Here is a 16066-nt window from a genome sequence, read left to right as displayed (position 1 = left end):
TGCTGAATGAGGTGTATATCCTCACCCCACTTCCAGTTTATCAATATCAAAATGAGGTACATGGATTTTATAAAGGCTTGATTAATTCAGCAGCCACGAGGGTAGATAATGCGAGCTAAGCTCATGAGAAACTAATATCACTACATATTTCAAGCCTTGATCCTTATGTCTATGTGGCAAGAAAGAGAATTCACAAAACAACTGTCAGGTTTTCAGGCCTTCTTCCAAAACTTTGTGCATTTAGCACTGCCAAAGCTGCATCCTTAAACTAGAAGAACAATTGTGTGAGTCAGCCCAGGAGTTTCCATTTCCCTGTGCAATTCTCCATCAACACAGGTGTCAGGTAACCTTCCTTCACCATCCTTCACTGTCAGTGAAACTAATAAAGAAGGTGAAAGTTTATCTTCCTCTGACACTGACAGTTACAAGGAGGAAAACAGTAAAAACGAGAAATTTGCTGGGAAAAATCAGCAAAGTTTGAAACACAGAGTGAAACATCTGGAAATTAAGCTGGTGCATGGTCAAGCTGCCATTACTATTGCCACTGGACAGGGATATGTTGTAGATATATTTGGAAAGCCACATTCCCGACTTAAACTTTATAAAATTATTGCCTTGGTTAAAAGACATATATTTTCCTGAATCCCAGTACAATACCTTCGCCAAGACTTCTCCCAACCTCCAAATGTCCTGAATTCAGAGGATTTTCTGAAAGCAATGTGGCTTATTGGCTTAGGACAGTTTAGATCTATTAAGCACTATTCCAAACACTTTTTTTCAATCTTCCTTCAAATTCACATGAAATTCAGCACCTACAGTATCCTTTGGCAAGAAGATCCATAGAGCTACCCCCACACTTCAAGGAAACAAACCCTTCTGCGTATTCTGAGCCAGGTTCCTTCATCTGATGCCCTCTTCCAAGTTCTTCTATTGGAAGATGGACAGGCAGTCCCTAGTCACACTCCCTGTGTCATTCACTCTACCAAATCTGCCCACACCTTACCCATTTCTAACCAGGTAAAACAATCCTAGTCTATTTGAACCATTCTTTGTATAGAAGTTATTCCATATTTCTTACTTGTTTCTTGGGCTACCTGCTCCACTGCATGCAGTGCAGCTTAAAAATGTAACATATAGGAAATTAAACCATACTGCAGTAATTACTCTAAAAGAAACCCTGTTTATTTCAGTGTCCTTCCTTGAAAGTAACTTTCAATAAGCAACTGCACTTTTCCTCCACTACCCTAAAGAAATTAAATCAAAAACAAATATAAATATATACTTGGGTTTCTCCCCTGAAAAATTGAGGAAAATATCCAGCCTTCGAGTCAACCTTTGTTGTTTCACCTTGCCCTTGTACCTAATGAGAAATCCTGAGATAGCAGAAATCCACGCACCAAACAATTTCCTTGGTTAGTTCACAAGTAGAAAGTTTGTCAGGACTAAATTGATACATTCCATCCTTATGCTTACGGCATAATATAATTTAGGGAGCCATTGTACTTCTGCGGGACAAACGTTTGTGAGAGACCTCTTGCTGAAATTTGGGGAGGGCTGTTATTACTTTGCCCTGTTTGATAAAGTGCGTGTGACAGAGAGCATGAGGAAATGGTGTCAGTGCCATTCCCCATACAACAACAACAACAACAACAACAACAATAATAATAATAATAATAATAATAATAAAGGTGCCCAATGCTAAATGAGGGGAACAAACAGTCTGATTTATCTCTTTTTTTCTTAATGAATTTCAGTATTTTCATGGGAATTAAAAAAAAAAAAAAACACAGATTCCCAGAGGAAGCTAATTAAATATTCTCTCCACCTCCCTCTCCTTATTCATTCCCTCCGTCTCTTTCAGTCGGCAGGGACCCATGGTGACCATGGTGGAAGAAAAGCATCCGCTCTAGCAGCCGCGCCTCGCCATAGCAACCGGGGCGTCAGCGCCGGCAGCCAAATCCCGCGGCAGACCGAGGGGCGGCCCTGCCCCTCGGGGCTGCCCTCCCCTGCCCCCGGGGACTTGCGAAGGGCCGAGCCGGGGGGAGCCCCGCCGCGGTTTTGGGGGGGCAGCCTGGTGCCCGTCCCGTCGGGGCTCAAGGGACGGGCGGGGGCCGCGCCGCTGTCCGTGGTGCTGACGGGCCCCGCACCGCCCAGCCCCGACGGGGCGGGGAAGGGACATCCCGCAGGGTGCGGGGAGGTGAAAGAATGCGGGAGAAAGGAAGGCCCGAGGCGGCGGGGTCCTGAGGAGGGGACAGCCACATGATCTGCATCCCACATGACACAGAAAGAAACTGATGGCAGCAGCCAGCCCTGCGAAACGTCATTTTTTTTTCCTCTGTCAAAGAAGGGGGGTAGAATGATCACTCCTCTTCAACCAGATTTGCAAATATCCGGGCAGAGGCAGCTACTGATGTGAATATACTCCGTGGATTCCAGTATGACTGACACCTTCCCAGGGGTGCCTTCACTTGGGATTACAAACAGAGAAAGGATGAAACCAGCGCCTCTGGGATTAAGCTTTGGAGCAGGTATGTGGATGGCTAAGTGCTGTGCTGAACCGTACTGTGGCTAAAGGGATAATTCTCTTTGCAGAGACAAGCAAGGTGATCTTTTCCAGTAATTTGTCTTCTGTGTATTTCTTTACGTGCTTTTAAAATCCTTGGGGTTTAGCAAGGAGGGTTCATTCCTCAGGAGCAAATGCTCTGTGGGGCTTGAATTTTAAGATGAACTTGCTGAAAGCAGAGAGGTGTGTAGTATTACTACAGAATAAGAATCTATATTTTCTGCACAAATCTACATTCTAAATATCTATATTAATTATTTTTCAATTATGCCACTTACATGTCTTAATACAATCACCCAACATGATCAGTTTGATGAAAGCAGAAAATTACATTTACTGAGATGGAGCAGACCCATTTGCCCATCTGTTTTTGGTTTTGTTTTTTCTCTATAGGTAAATTCAAACAGCTTCTTTCTTCCTCATGTTATTGCACTAAAACATTTGCTTTTGTATTTTTCAGTCATTAATTTGAAATCAGCCTTTCTGAAAGCATTGTCTCCCTTTTTTCTGCATTGATGCCTGGATGCAGCTACTTAGGGAAACACCACAAGCATAGTAATCTTTGCTTATCTGTAGCCAGCAGAGGCAAGACAGCTATTCTGCTTTTGCTAATTCACGCGCATACTCTCTAAGAATGCATAGCAGTATTTTTCATTTGTCCAGCTGGCTTCCAGCATGTCAAACAGTACATTAGCTCCACAGAGTAATGAAGAAGTAACACTGCATTCTGCTTTCAAAAGGCCATTTGTGTGTGTGAGGCAGGGTCCATAGCCAGTTCTTTCTGGCAAGGATTTTCAAATGTGGTTCTTGAAGACTGGTTGTTAAAGGCACTATTAATCACTTAAACAACTCATTTGATTTGCAGAAAAATTGGATGCCAACCCAGAGGCATCCTTAAAAACTAATCCTTATTTGGGTGTCTAAATATGGATTTTTGGAAGCTTGATCTGTGCATTTATTTTAAACATCCTGGTCTCAGATGAGTCAGTAAGGGGAGGAATTTCCATACCTTTGACACGTTTGGAAAGCTCAGCTCCTTAGCTTAAAGTAAGAGCTTGCAGACTCTTAGTCCCTTGCAGTTCTCCTGTGAAGACTCTGTTTACAAAACTGTGCAGTGCGATTCCCCAATCTGGGTCACACCATATTATCTCCATCTGCATGATCTTTGGCAGCCCCACCAGCCATCCTCCCTGAGGTGTTTAACAGTTTATAGAGCAATTTCAATCAGACATTGTAGAATAATCCCCTAATACCCTCAGGCAGATTCTTCTCCCCCTCCCCACCACAAACACTGTTCTTCCAGCACCAAAACATGATGCAGCGCTTGTGTGTTTGGGATTTCTCCATTCCAGCAGCTTCCATCATTCCCTAGACTTTATCTCTGACAGACAGCCAACAGAGCTCTTGCAGCTGGCACCCTGTCCAAGAAGACATCTCCAGTTCAGGGGTTATCAGTAGACCAGCATCTTGCCTCAGTGGCTTCTTCTAGCCTGCTTTTGTCCTCCCTGAACATAGATCAGCTGAGACATCCCTTCCAACAACCATCTCTGCATCAGGTATTTCCAACCTAACTATGGACTTGGCATGGTCTTCAGCCTTCCTGGCTTCTCCAATAAAGTCAATATAGGGAGACTATGAAATGTTCTCACTAATGGACATATCACCTGGCAGAGGCACATGGGAATGTTCTCCTACTACTCGTTCAGGTGTCTTTCCCTTATTCCTACCTTCTGATCTCTGACAACTCTATCCCTGCTGTGATTATCAGCCACTAGTGCTGCCCCACTCTCTGTCACTGTCTGGCACAGGTGACCTGTGTCATGTGAGCACTAGATCTACATTGCTGAAAATGGACAAGAGCTGTGTGACAGGAACTCTTACATCACAGCACAGATGTTTGTGCCAGTGCACAAATCCTGTTACCATATTAACTTCTTGTGTGCTGAGAAAGCAGATTTTACAAGATTTAATATCAAGAATTCCTTTCTATATCACCTTTTCATACAGAAGCAACAACAACAAAAAAAAACCCAAGACCTAAGGTTCTCCTAGGAGGGGAACTAGTGTTCACTGCTAACGAGAGGGTGAGCAAAGCTGCTGGAGCCCTCACTGAAGCTGCTGGCATGTTTTCCCTGCCAGGGAGAGGACACTCAGTGGAGAGAGAGTGAGAGTTTCCCAGAGATGGGCAGAGAAATCAGCCAAGTGTGAGATTTACCACAGACTATCTGTCAACACCCACAATGACAAACCAGCCCTGGTAACCACTGCGTGCATCACATCAAGCAGAAGAGTGTGCTGTGTTGTGGGCAGGGCCTGGTGTTGCCAAAAATTAATGTAAGTGTGTAGGAGAGAGCATCTGTTTTTTTACCTCTGACTCAGGAAAGGGTCCAGACTTGCCATGTCCAAGTACAGGCTCAATCACCATTAAGGAAGGCAGGCATCCTGCAAAGGTACATTTCACGCTTCTCCACGCTCTTCTTGGACACCTCCAGCAGGTAGAACCTATTTTGACTCAGAGTAGGAAATGAGGTCAGTGCCTCTTCTCCCTGCTCCCACTATTTCATGCCCCCACAGTCACTCTGAGGAAAGCTCTGGGTTCTGTCATCATTCTTACATCAGTACCAATCTAGAGTTTTGCCTACTTATCACAGTAGTAGGAGGATAGAATAAATCTCTGAGACACTTAAAACTCTGTGGGTCTTTCCTTTGGAGAAGAAGAGTTGCATCTATAACAGGAGACTCATAATCACTGTGTATCTGTTCATAAACAGTGTGTTGAACTTGTTATGCTCATGAGGTAGTAGGCAGAGCACCACGATGTTTGTGTCTCCGGGGCCAGACCAGGCCCTGGGCAAGAGTAGAGGAGACAGATGGAAGAATCAGCCTGTCAAATGGTCATGGCAAACCCAACAATTCATTTAGCACAGTCTGGGTGTGTGGAAGGAAGGCTGTGGCCTCCCCGGGCCTTACGTATGACCCTACCCCACAGACACTGGAGAATTAATTTCCCACTGTAGGTGACCCTGCCTGTCTGTTCAGAAAGGTCATCCTCTCTACAGACCTGAGGGCTGCAAACTCCGTATGTGCTTCAGCATAGCCCTGGCTGAAGAGAGTTACACCTCTTCCCTCACTCTGCAGATGCTGATGAGGTGAGGGTGACTGTCTAGGTAGCGGCGAGCACAAATGTGGTTCATATTTTACCACTGTCTGTCCCTGGACCCAGAGCATGTTGTTGGGTATAAGTGGAATCTGCAGTTACCATAAGGGCTCCTTCCCATCACCAACAGAGAATAAATGCACTTATAGGGATTAGGTGCACAAATAAATTACAAGGTCTTAGCAACAAACCTCAGGTTAACAGACTTACAGTGAGTGCCTGCATGTCAGTCTTAATCCATGGTAAATGCATGAGAAACAACAACTGATTTCAGGTGCAGGAAAAATATGTTGCTCCCAGACCCTTCAACACCACAATTTGCTTCAAGAGATGGCACTATCTCTTAAGACTCAGACAGTGTGCCATAGCTTTTGACTTATGTATGGTTTTGAACCCTGCATGTCCATCAAAATCGTGCCCCATGGATTTGCCCTGGGCCAGGCCTCAAACCCAGTGCTACAGGACTGCCTTCAGAGTAGTTCCTCCACATGTGAGCTGGTAGACCAAGAACCAATAGGTGGACCCTGTTCTTGGTCTAGTTAGTTACTGCATTCCTGACCACTTATTAAGCTCAGTCACAAGAATAAAGATGAAAAAGGATTATTCCCAGGCAACCAGCACAGGAAATATAAATTGGCCCAAATTTCAGCAAGTGTTGCAGTGTTATATCCTTGTTCTCAGCTTTAACACCTTGTTAAAATACTCAGGAAAGAACATGAAGAGTCAATGAAGGTTGATGGCAAAGAGGCTGTCTAGATGCCCTTATTTTTCTCAAGCATGCAGTAGAAAAACCTTGTTTAGATTCACGCTCATGCGTTAGCTAAGTATAACATACATTCTTTAGATGTGCTAGAAATTAAGAACATTTCATTCCTATATTTGATTCCATCCATATTTCCCACTCCCATGACTTCACCCTGCAGTACAGGCTAGGATCTCAGATGCTGATTTAAGATGCGATGATATATATCAACTTATATTATCAGTTCAGTTCAGAAGCTTTTGCCATAAGTTGAGCTGTGACCACACTGGCACTGAAAGCTTCATCCACGAAACAGCCTATCCACTCTTCTGGTCATGTCATCTTTAGCTGCCCATGCTGCAGAAGAAGAATCTCCACCAGCTGGGTAGAGCCAGAGAGCAGGCAGCAGCCTATGAGACATAGGTATTGATCTCAAAAGTTTTATTGCATTCAAAGCATTTTATTTTTCCTGACAAAAGAGGGGCAGATGTTTTCTATCCCCATGCACTGGAATGCAGAGAGTGAGGAAGAACACTCTTCACCTCAAGAGATTTTCAGGCTTTGCTCAGAAGAGCTGCCTGGAGAATAGAAAATCCTTCATAAGAGGAAAAGGGCGAATAGCTGAGCATTTTTATGAGCACTAGACCAGAGAAAAGAACAAGCAGGGAATCTGTGTGCTTACAAAAGCATGTGTATCTGCATTGCTCCACTAGAAGTACTAAATGGCCTCAATAAGCACACAGTCATCTCTGCATAGCAAGAAACAGAGATTAAAAGACTCTGTGCTCTTCTATAGAACGATTATTGCATTGAGACAATGCATGCACGGGGTAGTTAATTTGAATTTAAGCAGGGAAAACATCACCTTCTAGCATCTTACACCCATCTTACACCCCTCCCACATTCTGATTCAATTTACTCCCACTTTTAATGTTGATCAAACTCAGATGAACTATTCCTCTTCCAGTCTGGCAGCAAATCCTGAGATATTCTTCAGAGAGGGAGTGTATGGAGTAAATGACCAGCTTCAGGCTTTGGAAATAATTTGCTTGGCCAAAGCTTGCCTGGTGCTTTGCAGTTATGAAGCAGAGAGGTAAATATGTTGAATAAAAAAGCCCCTCTGCTAGTGCTAGGTTAAGTAAAGTGTAATTATCTGTTTCTTTAGCTACCTTTTTAATCCTGGAAAACAGGAAACAAAATGTTTATTCTTTTGATTAAACACTTAAAAAGCCATTTATTGCATTCCTTTGAGACTCTTACCAGGTTTTACTCTTCCAAATTGCAATGGACACTACATTTCTAGACAGGACAGTAAGCACACAAACACATAGTAACTATGTCATATGGGTTTTATGCAACAGCAAAGTACATGAGGCAGTGATTTGATGAAGTTCTTCTGGCTCGAAGACTTAATCTCTAACAAAAAGTCTGCTTTGGAGAGTTAGAAAGAATATGTTTCCTTTGCTATCAGTCCAAAGGGATAACCCTGAAAACGGAGTGTCTTGCCAATCTCCTTCCTCTGTGGGCATCCACCAGTTACTTCTCCACACATACCTCTGAGGCTGTTACAGACTCATCCCTGATGGGGCTGCCGAATTCCTGTCTTCTCAAAATAATCTTTGCAGATAACCTGAGTTATCCAGCGAACAGTGGTTGGGCAAAATGTGACAGAAAAAAAGTACTGTTACAAGCCTGTAACTGTTTTGGGGTTTATTGACCTGCATGTCTCAGTTCTGGACAGACACAACAGCAGGTCGGCTCACTGGCAGAAATTTGAGAACAGTGCTAGCAAGTCTGCATATTATAACAGCTTAGGAAGGTAGTTTCATTCTTCTGAACCTGACTTCCACTAGTTTCCCATACTGGTCAAGAAATTTCATCTTGTTATTCTTCTATGAAGCTTAATTTTTGCAGCTGGCTGTTTTTAAATGGCACATCTATATGGCAAGAAAGAAAATTACGGAAGAAAATTAGCCCATAATGTCCTTTTCCATCTGGTTAATAGGCTCCACATGTATTATTCTATTACAGAGAATTCTAATGTGTAATTTAGTGGGTTGTACTGTCAGTGCATCCTGCCGCTCTGGCAGAGACCCTACAGACAGCTGATGGTGGCAGGATATCTCCAGGAGAGAAGATCCACCTGACAGAGGGTGGGGAAAGGCGAAGGGGAGTTGTTTCAGAAACCAGGAATCATCTGCCAGGCAAAGGTACCAAGAAAGCGATGAGGGAAGGCAACTAAGGATGAGGGGAAAGCGAAGGCCAGGCTGGGCAGCACCTGCAGAAGGCACCCTCCAGCAGAAGACAGTACAAGAGGCAATGTATCACCTGCTGACTCTGCCCCTTGCAGGTGGCTGGCAACTCAACCACAACACCCAGTTCTGGGTCTCACTGATAATGTCACACAGAATCACAGAATGTTAGTGACTGGGAGGATCATTTAGTCCTATGCCCCTGCCAGAGCAGGAACACCAGGACAGTGCCGTGCATAACTCCTTGTTTAACAAGCCTCGGTGAAACAAACCCAGTTGTTACCAACCTCAAACTGCTTCAGCTACGAGTGCAACTTAAGCCTGAGTCGTGTTTCCAGCTTCGAGACACCACCTGCATGTGAAAGCTGCTAAATAAAGCCAGTTGCTTTGAGACTAGCATCGGTGACTCACGCGTTGACCCATTTTCCGATGATGCGGGGTCAGCAGTCGGGCAGGGTGTGAGGTGGGGAGGAGAGGTGCAGCCTGGCTGGGGCTACATGGGCTGGTTGCAATCCTGCAGCTGCACCGCACTGCTGCCAAAGACACGCTGTGTTTCCAAGCATGCTAAATTTATGCCTGTGCTGCACAGCTGATGGTACATCGAGCCTGTTTACGTGAAACACACAATGTTATATTAAGCAAAGCTAATGAATACAGGGTCTAAAATCCAGAGGGAAAAAAAAATCTTCCCTAATCGCATCAGGGAATTAATACATCTTTTCCTCTTCCATATCTGGTTATTTATTGCATTCCATTATTGAAGGTGACATGCAAAAGGAGCAAAATTCCACATTCATCCAGTGGCTTTGCGCTTTCAGGCTCTTCTCTGAGTAGGCAGAGAAGGAGAAAGTAATTGGTGATAGATACAGTCTTAGAGTAGGCAGAGAAAAATAAAAGGATCAGCAATACACTGACAAAAAACTCAGAAAGTAAAGCTGGGAATTTGGATCACTTGGAAAGCTGAGGAGAATGGTGATGGCTTTTTGAACTTGTCCATTTGACTTCTGGTATGAACTTTTTGATCTTCTGGTCATTAATTGAATCCTGATTCGTCTTGCACAATATCCAGACTCTGGAGTTAAGCACTCACACAATATACTCACAGAAACAGATTTTCTATTTGTAATGAGTAAGAGCCTTTGCATGTAAACACCATGATAGAAAGGACACTCTTTGGAGCATCAGCTCCTGGCAAGGTGTTTGTATGTGCATAGCCACGTATATTAAGAATTTTTCAATTTTATCCCTGTGATAGACTAGGATCAACCTAATAATCTGGCTAAATTCAAGATTGGAAAGTGTGTCTAGCAATATATGGATTCATGTCTCAGTCCTCCTTAAAACAGAAGGTTGTACCTGTCACATCCCATTCTGTGTACTGTACCTGCCACAAAGGAGCAGCTACAGTTCGATCCAAAGTATCCACACCATTAATCAAAATCTGCATGAAATTTAATGGCCTCTGTGGTACTAGACAGTTTAATCGTATATTTCTGACTGTTTCTCTGAAATCAAGATATACTACTTAACATCTCTTGCATTGGTTAAGGCAGGTTTTTCACACGTACCTGTTAAATACACCCTTTTCTCTCCTGTTTGTATGCAGCCTGAGTAAGAGAGGTGGCCATGTTTGCCCACAGCATGGATAACAGCAGCGGTCCTTTTGTTCTCCCTGCCTTATTGCTCCTGCTGCAGAACAAGAGCTACTCCAATGCCTCCAACCCTCCTGCTGGCCATGAGATGACGGAGTCACCCATAGGACCCAGCTCAAGCAGGAACCACACTGCCCTGCAGTACAAACTGAAGCCGGGTGAACTAGCAGCAGCCAGCATAGTTTTGGGAGCATTGTGGCTCGTTTCTGTCTTTGGAAACTCCCTTGTGTGCTTAGTGATCCACAGGAGCAGGAGGACACAATCCACCACTAACTATTTTGTTGTCTCCATGGCTTGTGCAGACCTTCTCCTCAGTATTGCAAGCGCACCCTTCGTGCTGCTCCAGTTTACCTATGGCAGGTGGACACTGGGGAACGTGATGTGCAAGCTGGTCAGGTACATACAGTACCTCAGCCCTGGAGTCCAGATATACGTGCTTCTCTCTATATGTGTGGATCGATTCTACACTATCGTCTATCCCCTCAGCTTCAAAGTGTCCAGGGAGAAAGCCAAGAAAATGATCCTGGCCTCTTGGCTATTTCATGCCCTGTTTGCATCACCGGCTTTCTTTTTCTACAGCTCCAACAGCAATGACCACTGCAACTTTTTTCTTCCGGACTCTTGGGAAGGAGCCATCTACAGTATCATCCACCTCTTGGTGGTATTTCTCATCCCATCCACCCTCATTATCCTCTTCTACCAGAAGGTCATCAAGTACATTTGGAGAATAGGTACCGGTGGCATGACTGTCAGGAGGACAATGAATATTGTCCCAAGAACAAAGGTGAAAACCATCAAGATGTTCTTAATGTTAAACTCGGTGTTCCTCCTGTCCTGGCTCCCTTTTTATGTGGTACAGCTGTGGCACCCACAGGAAACAGACTACAGAAAGAGCTCCTTGGTTTTCCTGGCCATCACCTGGATCTCCTTCAGTTCTTCAGCCTCTAAGCCAACCCTCTACTCCGTGTACAATGCAAACTTCAGAAGAGGGATGAAAGAAACTTGTTGCATGTCCGCTATGAAATGCTACAGAAGTAACGCGTACACCATCACCACCAGTTCCAGGATAGCCAAAAAAAATCACATTGGGATTGCAGATATCCCAGCTCCAGTGAAAACTGTCACCAAAGACTCCATCTATGATGCTTTTAACAGAGAAGCCAAGGAAAAAAAGCTTGCCTGGCCTATTCAGTCCAACCCTCCAAATACGTTTGTCTAGTTGGCTTCATTGCTTTGAAAAATTATTATGTACCCCCAGAACAAAGAGCTTTCTCTCGGTTTTGAACCATTGTATGTTTACGTCTTTTTAACTCAACTTTTAGGGAAGAAAAAGAGATGTTTTATTTTATTAAATGCCTTGATTTTGGTATCTCAGGTCTGTTTCCTTTCAGTTACATTCTGCTTTGTGAAACTACTCTATCTGAATCAGGAGCATAACTGTTTCACAAAACAGAAAAGCTCTTATACTCTTTGTACGTAGGCAAAAACGGGAGGGAAATACACCACTTTTTAAATTGCCTGTATTTTGGCCACAGTGTATAAATGCATGTATCCACCAAAAGCCATCTATACTTCCTGAAACAGACAGCCTTTTTTTTTTTTTTCTTTGCATTTATCAAACTCATCTATATGTACTGGACTGAGTCTGTGTGTGGAATACTGATTTATTTTCCCAATTCCCATAGTATTGCCCAGAAGCACAGCAGCACACCCCCAGCTAACACAGATAACAATTTATTTACTACCTTCTGGTTGGTGAATTCCCCTCACTCTGCTGGATTAATGTGTTCATGTGAGCTGGAGCTGTGGAGGGTCCACCTCAGGTGCTGCACCCTCTGCACAGGAAGGTTTCCATTTCGTCTTCTTATCAACGTTGACATGAGAGTCCTGCAGAGTTCAGACCACAGGTCCGTCCATCCCAGTATCTTATCGCTGACTGTAGCCATCAGCGGGTGCTTGAGGACAGGGTGTAGGAAGCAGGAAAGCTACAGAGAGGCCTCCTGACATCTCCTTCCAGCCTCCAGCAGACGCTGCTGAGAACTAACACCTTTCACAGAGCAGATGCCAAAAAGCGGTGCCATTCAGTAAATCCTGAGCAGGTCAGAATGGGCCTAATCACAAAGTCCCAGAGATGGGACAAGCAGCCCCATCCTGCTTGCTCAGGCTTCATCCAAGTGGATTTCAGGAGAGTTTTGCCTGAGAATCAAGGGTTTGACATCTTTTCAGTTGAGGATTTCAAGCACTTTCTTCCTGTTCTCTATTTATTTTTCAGCTAGCCCCGACCGTGTCAGTAGATGGTGAACAGTTGGTCCCCAACCACTCTTTCTGTGCCAGTCTTGGGTTTGTAAACCTCTGTCATGTATTCTCTCAGCTATTTATTTTCTGTGCTGAAGAGTCTCATCTGACTCAGTCATTTCTTGCACAGAACCAGCTCCAGATCAGGTTCTCCCTGGAGCATCCCAATGTAGCAGCCAGGGCATGGCCAAGCATCCTCAAGTCCAGACTACCAGCAGGCATCTCACATTCAAGTCATCCTAAAAGTGTTTGATCCCAGGGGTTAAATGAGGCAATAGCCAGCTCAGTGGGCAGAAGACAGTGTGCATGTCTCAGCTATCCGTCCACATACTCCTATTTCAAAATCTCAAGCTGCCCCCTGTAAGTTTGAAGACATCCTCAGCCACAGCCTCCTCAGGGATTATCTTTTACTTCTGCTTTCAGACCGAAAGTGGCACAGCTGAATTCCTGTTTGTGCCTGGGGCCTGGAAGTGCTGCTGTGACAAAAGTTAACAAAACGAGGGTAACAAGCACTACAGGGAGTATTAAACATACGTGATTATGTGCCTTTCCTGTCAGCAGGGTGCAGAAGCACACGTGCAGTGGAGTTCCAAGCTGACATCCTCTGAAGAGACCCTCATGCCAGCAATGTGGGTGGGGAAACTCCTTTGTTGAGAAATATTCCTGCATTTATGATAGAAAACTTCCTTCCTCATCCTCCACCACACAAAGTATGGTTGTAAGAACCTTCAGTGACTGCAGGAACGCGTCCATGCTGTATTTCACAAACTCAGAAATCCCCGTTAAATGAGGATCTGCTATTTCTCATCAAGGCCATTAGCAAAAATTCCCATAAACTGAGGGGAGAGAGGGTCTTGAAAACAAGACCAAACCAATATTTTCTGTGTGGTTCATGTTCCAAGCAGGTTGTTTCAGCCTGAAACATGACCAATATGCTTAGGTTTTTTTTGACAATTACCTCTGACACAAAGAAATAAGACCTAGGGGAAGCAGGCCAGGTCAACTTTGCAATGCTATTTTTAACATTGGGTTGTAAGATGAAACGCAATAGTTGTTCTTTTGGTTAGTAGTTTTACTAAAGAAGCAGGACTGAACAGAATGAGACCTGAGGTTGCAGAGAACCGTAGGGTCATGGTTACCCACCTCACACTAGGTCTGAGTCTAGAGGGACTCAGGACACTTGTTCCTTCAAGTCTACATGAATGGCAGTGCAGGAGGCAGCCTCATTATCTGGGTATCATGGACAGCAGAGGCCCTAATAGTCACTGTCCTGTCCAGGTGCATTCAGAGAGGCTATAGGTAGTGAGTCCTTGTACAGCTGGACTCTAAAGATGTTCCAGTGGATGTTGCCTGTGCATAGCCAGCCTCCAGCCTGCAGAGGAGGAGAAGGTCTCAGACTACTACAGATCCCAAAGGAAAACACTGCTGCAGGCACTACATGCTGGGGCTGATGCCTTGAGGCTTGCTCCATTGCTGAAAAGGAAGGGAGGAAGTAGTCCACCCCTAAGGCACTAACACCACGTTGGAGACCCACAGTCTGCCAGACGACATTTCACATACAAAACCCAAAGAACACACAAGCGGGTGAGAAACCACAGACTTCTGTGCAACTTTCCATCTTGTGAACTCAACCACATTTCCCCACCTCACAGAAGCTGTAAAATTACACAAGCTGGCCAGGAAAAGTTCAGGACTGCCATGACACACAGCTAGGGACACAACGTCCCTGAGCTGAAACGGTTGGCAGTTCTGCCCTGAAATCACAGCCCTAACTGGCCCTGAGACTGTGACTGAAGTCTAGAGCTTGGCTTTCTTAGACCACATTTTCTTCTCAGTAAAAGCACAGGCACAGTTGTATCAGAGTAAGTGTATCTCTGCTGGTATAACTTATTCTAGCCAAAACTGCACCGGTAAAAATACATTCTTGCTAATGTAAGCTGCGTTTCAAGTCAGAGGAATTTGCCCCTGCAGCAGTCCCTTCATGCAGTTACACCGATAAACCTTCCCGATTTCTACTTCCATATGATGCAGCTTTCGGTATGGTTGAAAAAATTGTCCACAGCAATCAAACTAAACCCATCGCTGCAATTGCTGGCTAGCTGACTGATCCCTCAGTCTGAAAAGCCAGACTTCACCACAGGGCGAAAGGAGCAGCGGTGTGCCTGGACGTCAGGTATGCATGTACATACTCACTTCTACCTCTTTCATTTCTCTTCTTCCCAAGTCATGTCAGTACTGTCTATCCTTTTCCTCATCGGCCGTGGCTGAAGACCACGTTCATGCCTTGGTGAACACCATGCTTCTGGGAGAGGTACCCGAGGAAAGGCTGCCCAAGCCATCCCAGCAGCTCCAACCCTTCAGATGACACTAAGCCACTGTCATTTGGTGCTGCCACTTTAAGAGCAGAAGAGAACATCACGCTACAGCAGTGCCAAAGATGGAACATCTTCTACAGCTTGATAGTTGAAATGGAAGCTACTCCATGCTCCGGGTTGGCTTCAGAAACCCGTCATGAAATGGATGGAGACAGCCAAGTACTGACCTGGCACCAGAGCAAGGAGAAATCTTTTCTACTCCTTCCATCATTCTAGGATGGGTGATGGGTGGGTTTGATAGCACCGACCACCAGGTACCTCTTGGTCTGCCAAGACCCCAGAGGTCCCAGAGACTCAGGAAGAAGACCATGGATTATCTATGCAAGAAATGGAAAATGCTGCAGGATTTTCCTGATCGATGAAAACAAATCTCTCCGCACTCACAACCCCTTATTGCCAACAGATCGTTTTAGTGATCTAAATAAAACAACAATAACACAAATGAGGGGCGAGGGAATTTTAGGACTAAACCAAGCAACGCTACTCAGATCAAGGCACCTTGAAGAAACACAACTTAATGCGGGAATAGCCAGCGACTGCCCCTGGAGTTTGATACAGCTCTGGAGGCAGACACCCCTGGGCCCCAAGAAGGCTGGTGAGGTGCCTGGGATACTGACCATGAGTACGTGTGTGTGCCCATCAGCATCTGTGTAAGCAAGGAGAAAACCAGCATGCAGATGTGGGCTGAAGCTGGTAGAAGTTATTAGGGCAGATTTGGCACTGAGGAAACAGAAACTCCCCGATCATGAACCCATCTCAACCCTGTTTGCAAAGGAGCAGCTCTGGAAGAAAGGATTTCTAGCCCATCCACCCCTCAGTCTTTCTGTGTAAGAACATGACACACTGCCAACCATAAAACAGTTTTTTTCCATTAAATGGACACAAGTTAGTGGAAATTCCATCACTCTTGTTTACTTTTGGTATTAAGTGGTTTGCACTTGGGAATTACTATTACAAACTGTCAAATTATGTGTGCCCCCCCTCCTTTTTACTTCAGCAGAAAGTCAGATTTTTGGTTAAACATATTTCA

The 16066-nt window shown here is 44.7% G+C and overlaps 1 protein-coding gene across 1 annotated transcript; it reads left to right on the top strand.

Moving 5' to 3' along the window:
* Positions 1–1844: 1844 nt before the first annotated feature.
* Positions 1845–12002, top strand: GPR19 (G protein-coupled receptor 19). The gene is made up of 2 exons (XM_021298419.2): positions 1845–2528; positions 10321–12002. Exon 2 carries the CDS (start codon positions 10341–10343, stop codon positions 11583–11585), a length of 1245 nt encoding a protein of 414 aa, XP_021154094.2. The 5' UTR covers positions 1845–2528; positions 10321–10340; the 3' UTR covers positions 11586–12002.
* The last annotated feature ends 4064 nt before the right edge of the window (positions 12003–16066 follow it).

Source organism: Columba livia, chromosome 1, assembly GCF_036013475.1.
Source record: "Columba livia isolate bColLiv1 breed racing homer chromosome 1, bColLiv1.pat.W.v2, whole genome shotgun sequence".
In the NCBI taxonomy this organism is placed as follows: Eukaryota; Metazoa; Chordata; class Aves; order Columbiformes; family Columbidae; genus Columba; species Columba livia.
Note: the sequence above shows the minus strand (reverse complement) of the source record. Positions and strands in the feature narration are given on the sequence as shown.

Excerpts from the sequence above, each read along its gene's own strand:
- GPR19 (XM_021298419.2), top strand. The coding sequence starts at position 10,341 with ATGTTTGCCCACAGCATGGATAACAGCAGCGGTCCTTTTGTTCTCCCT.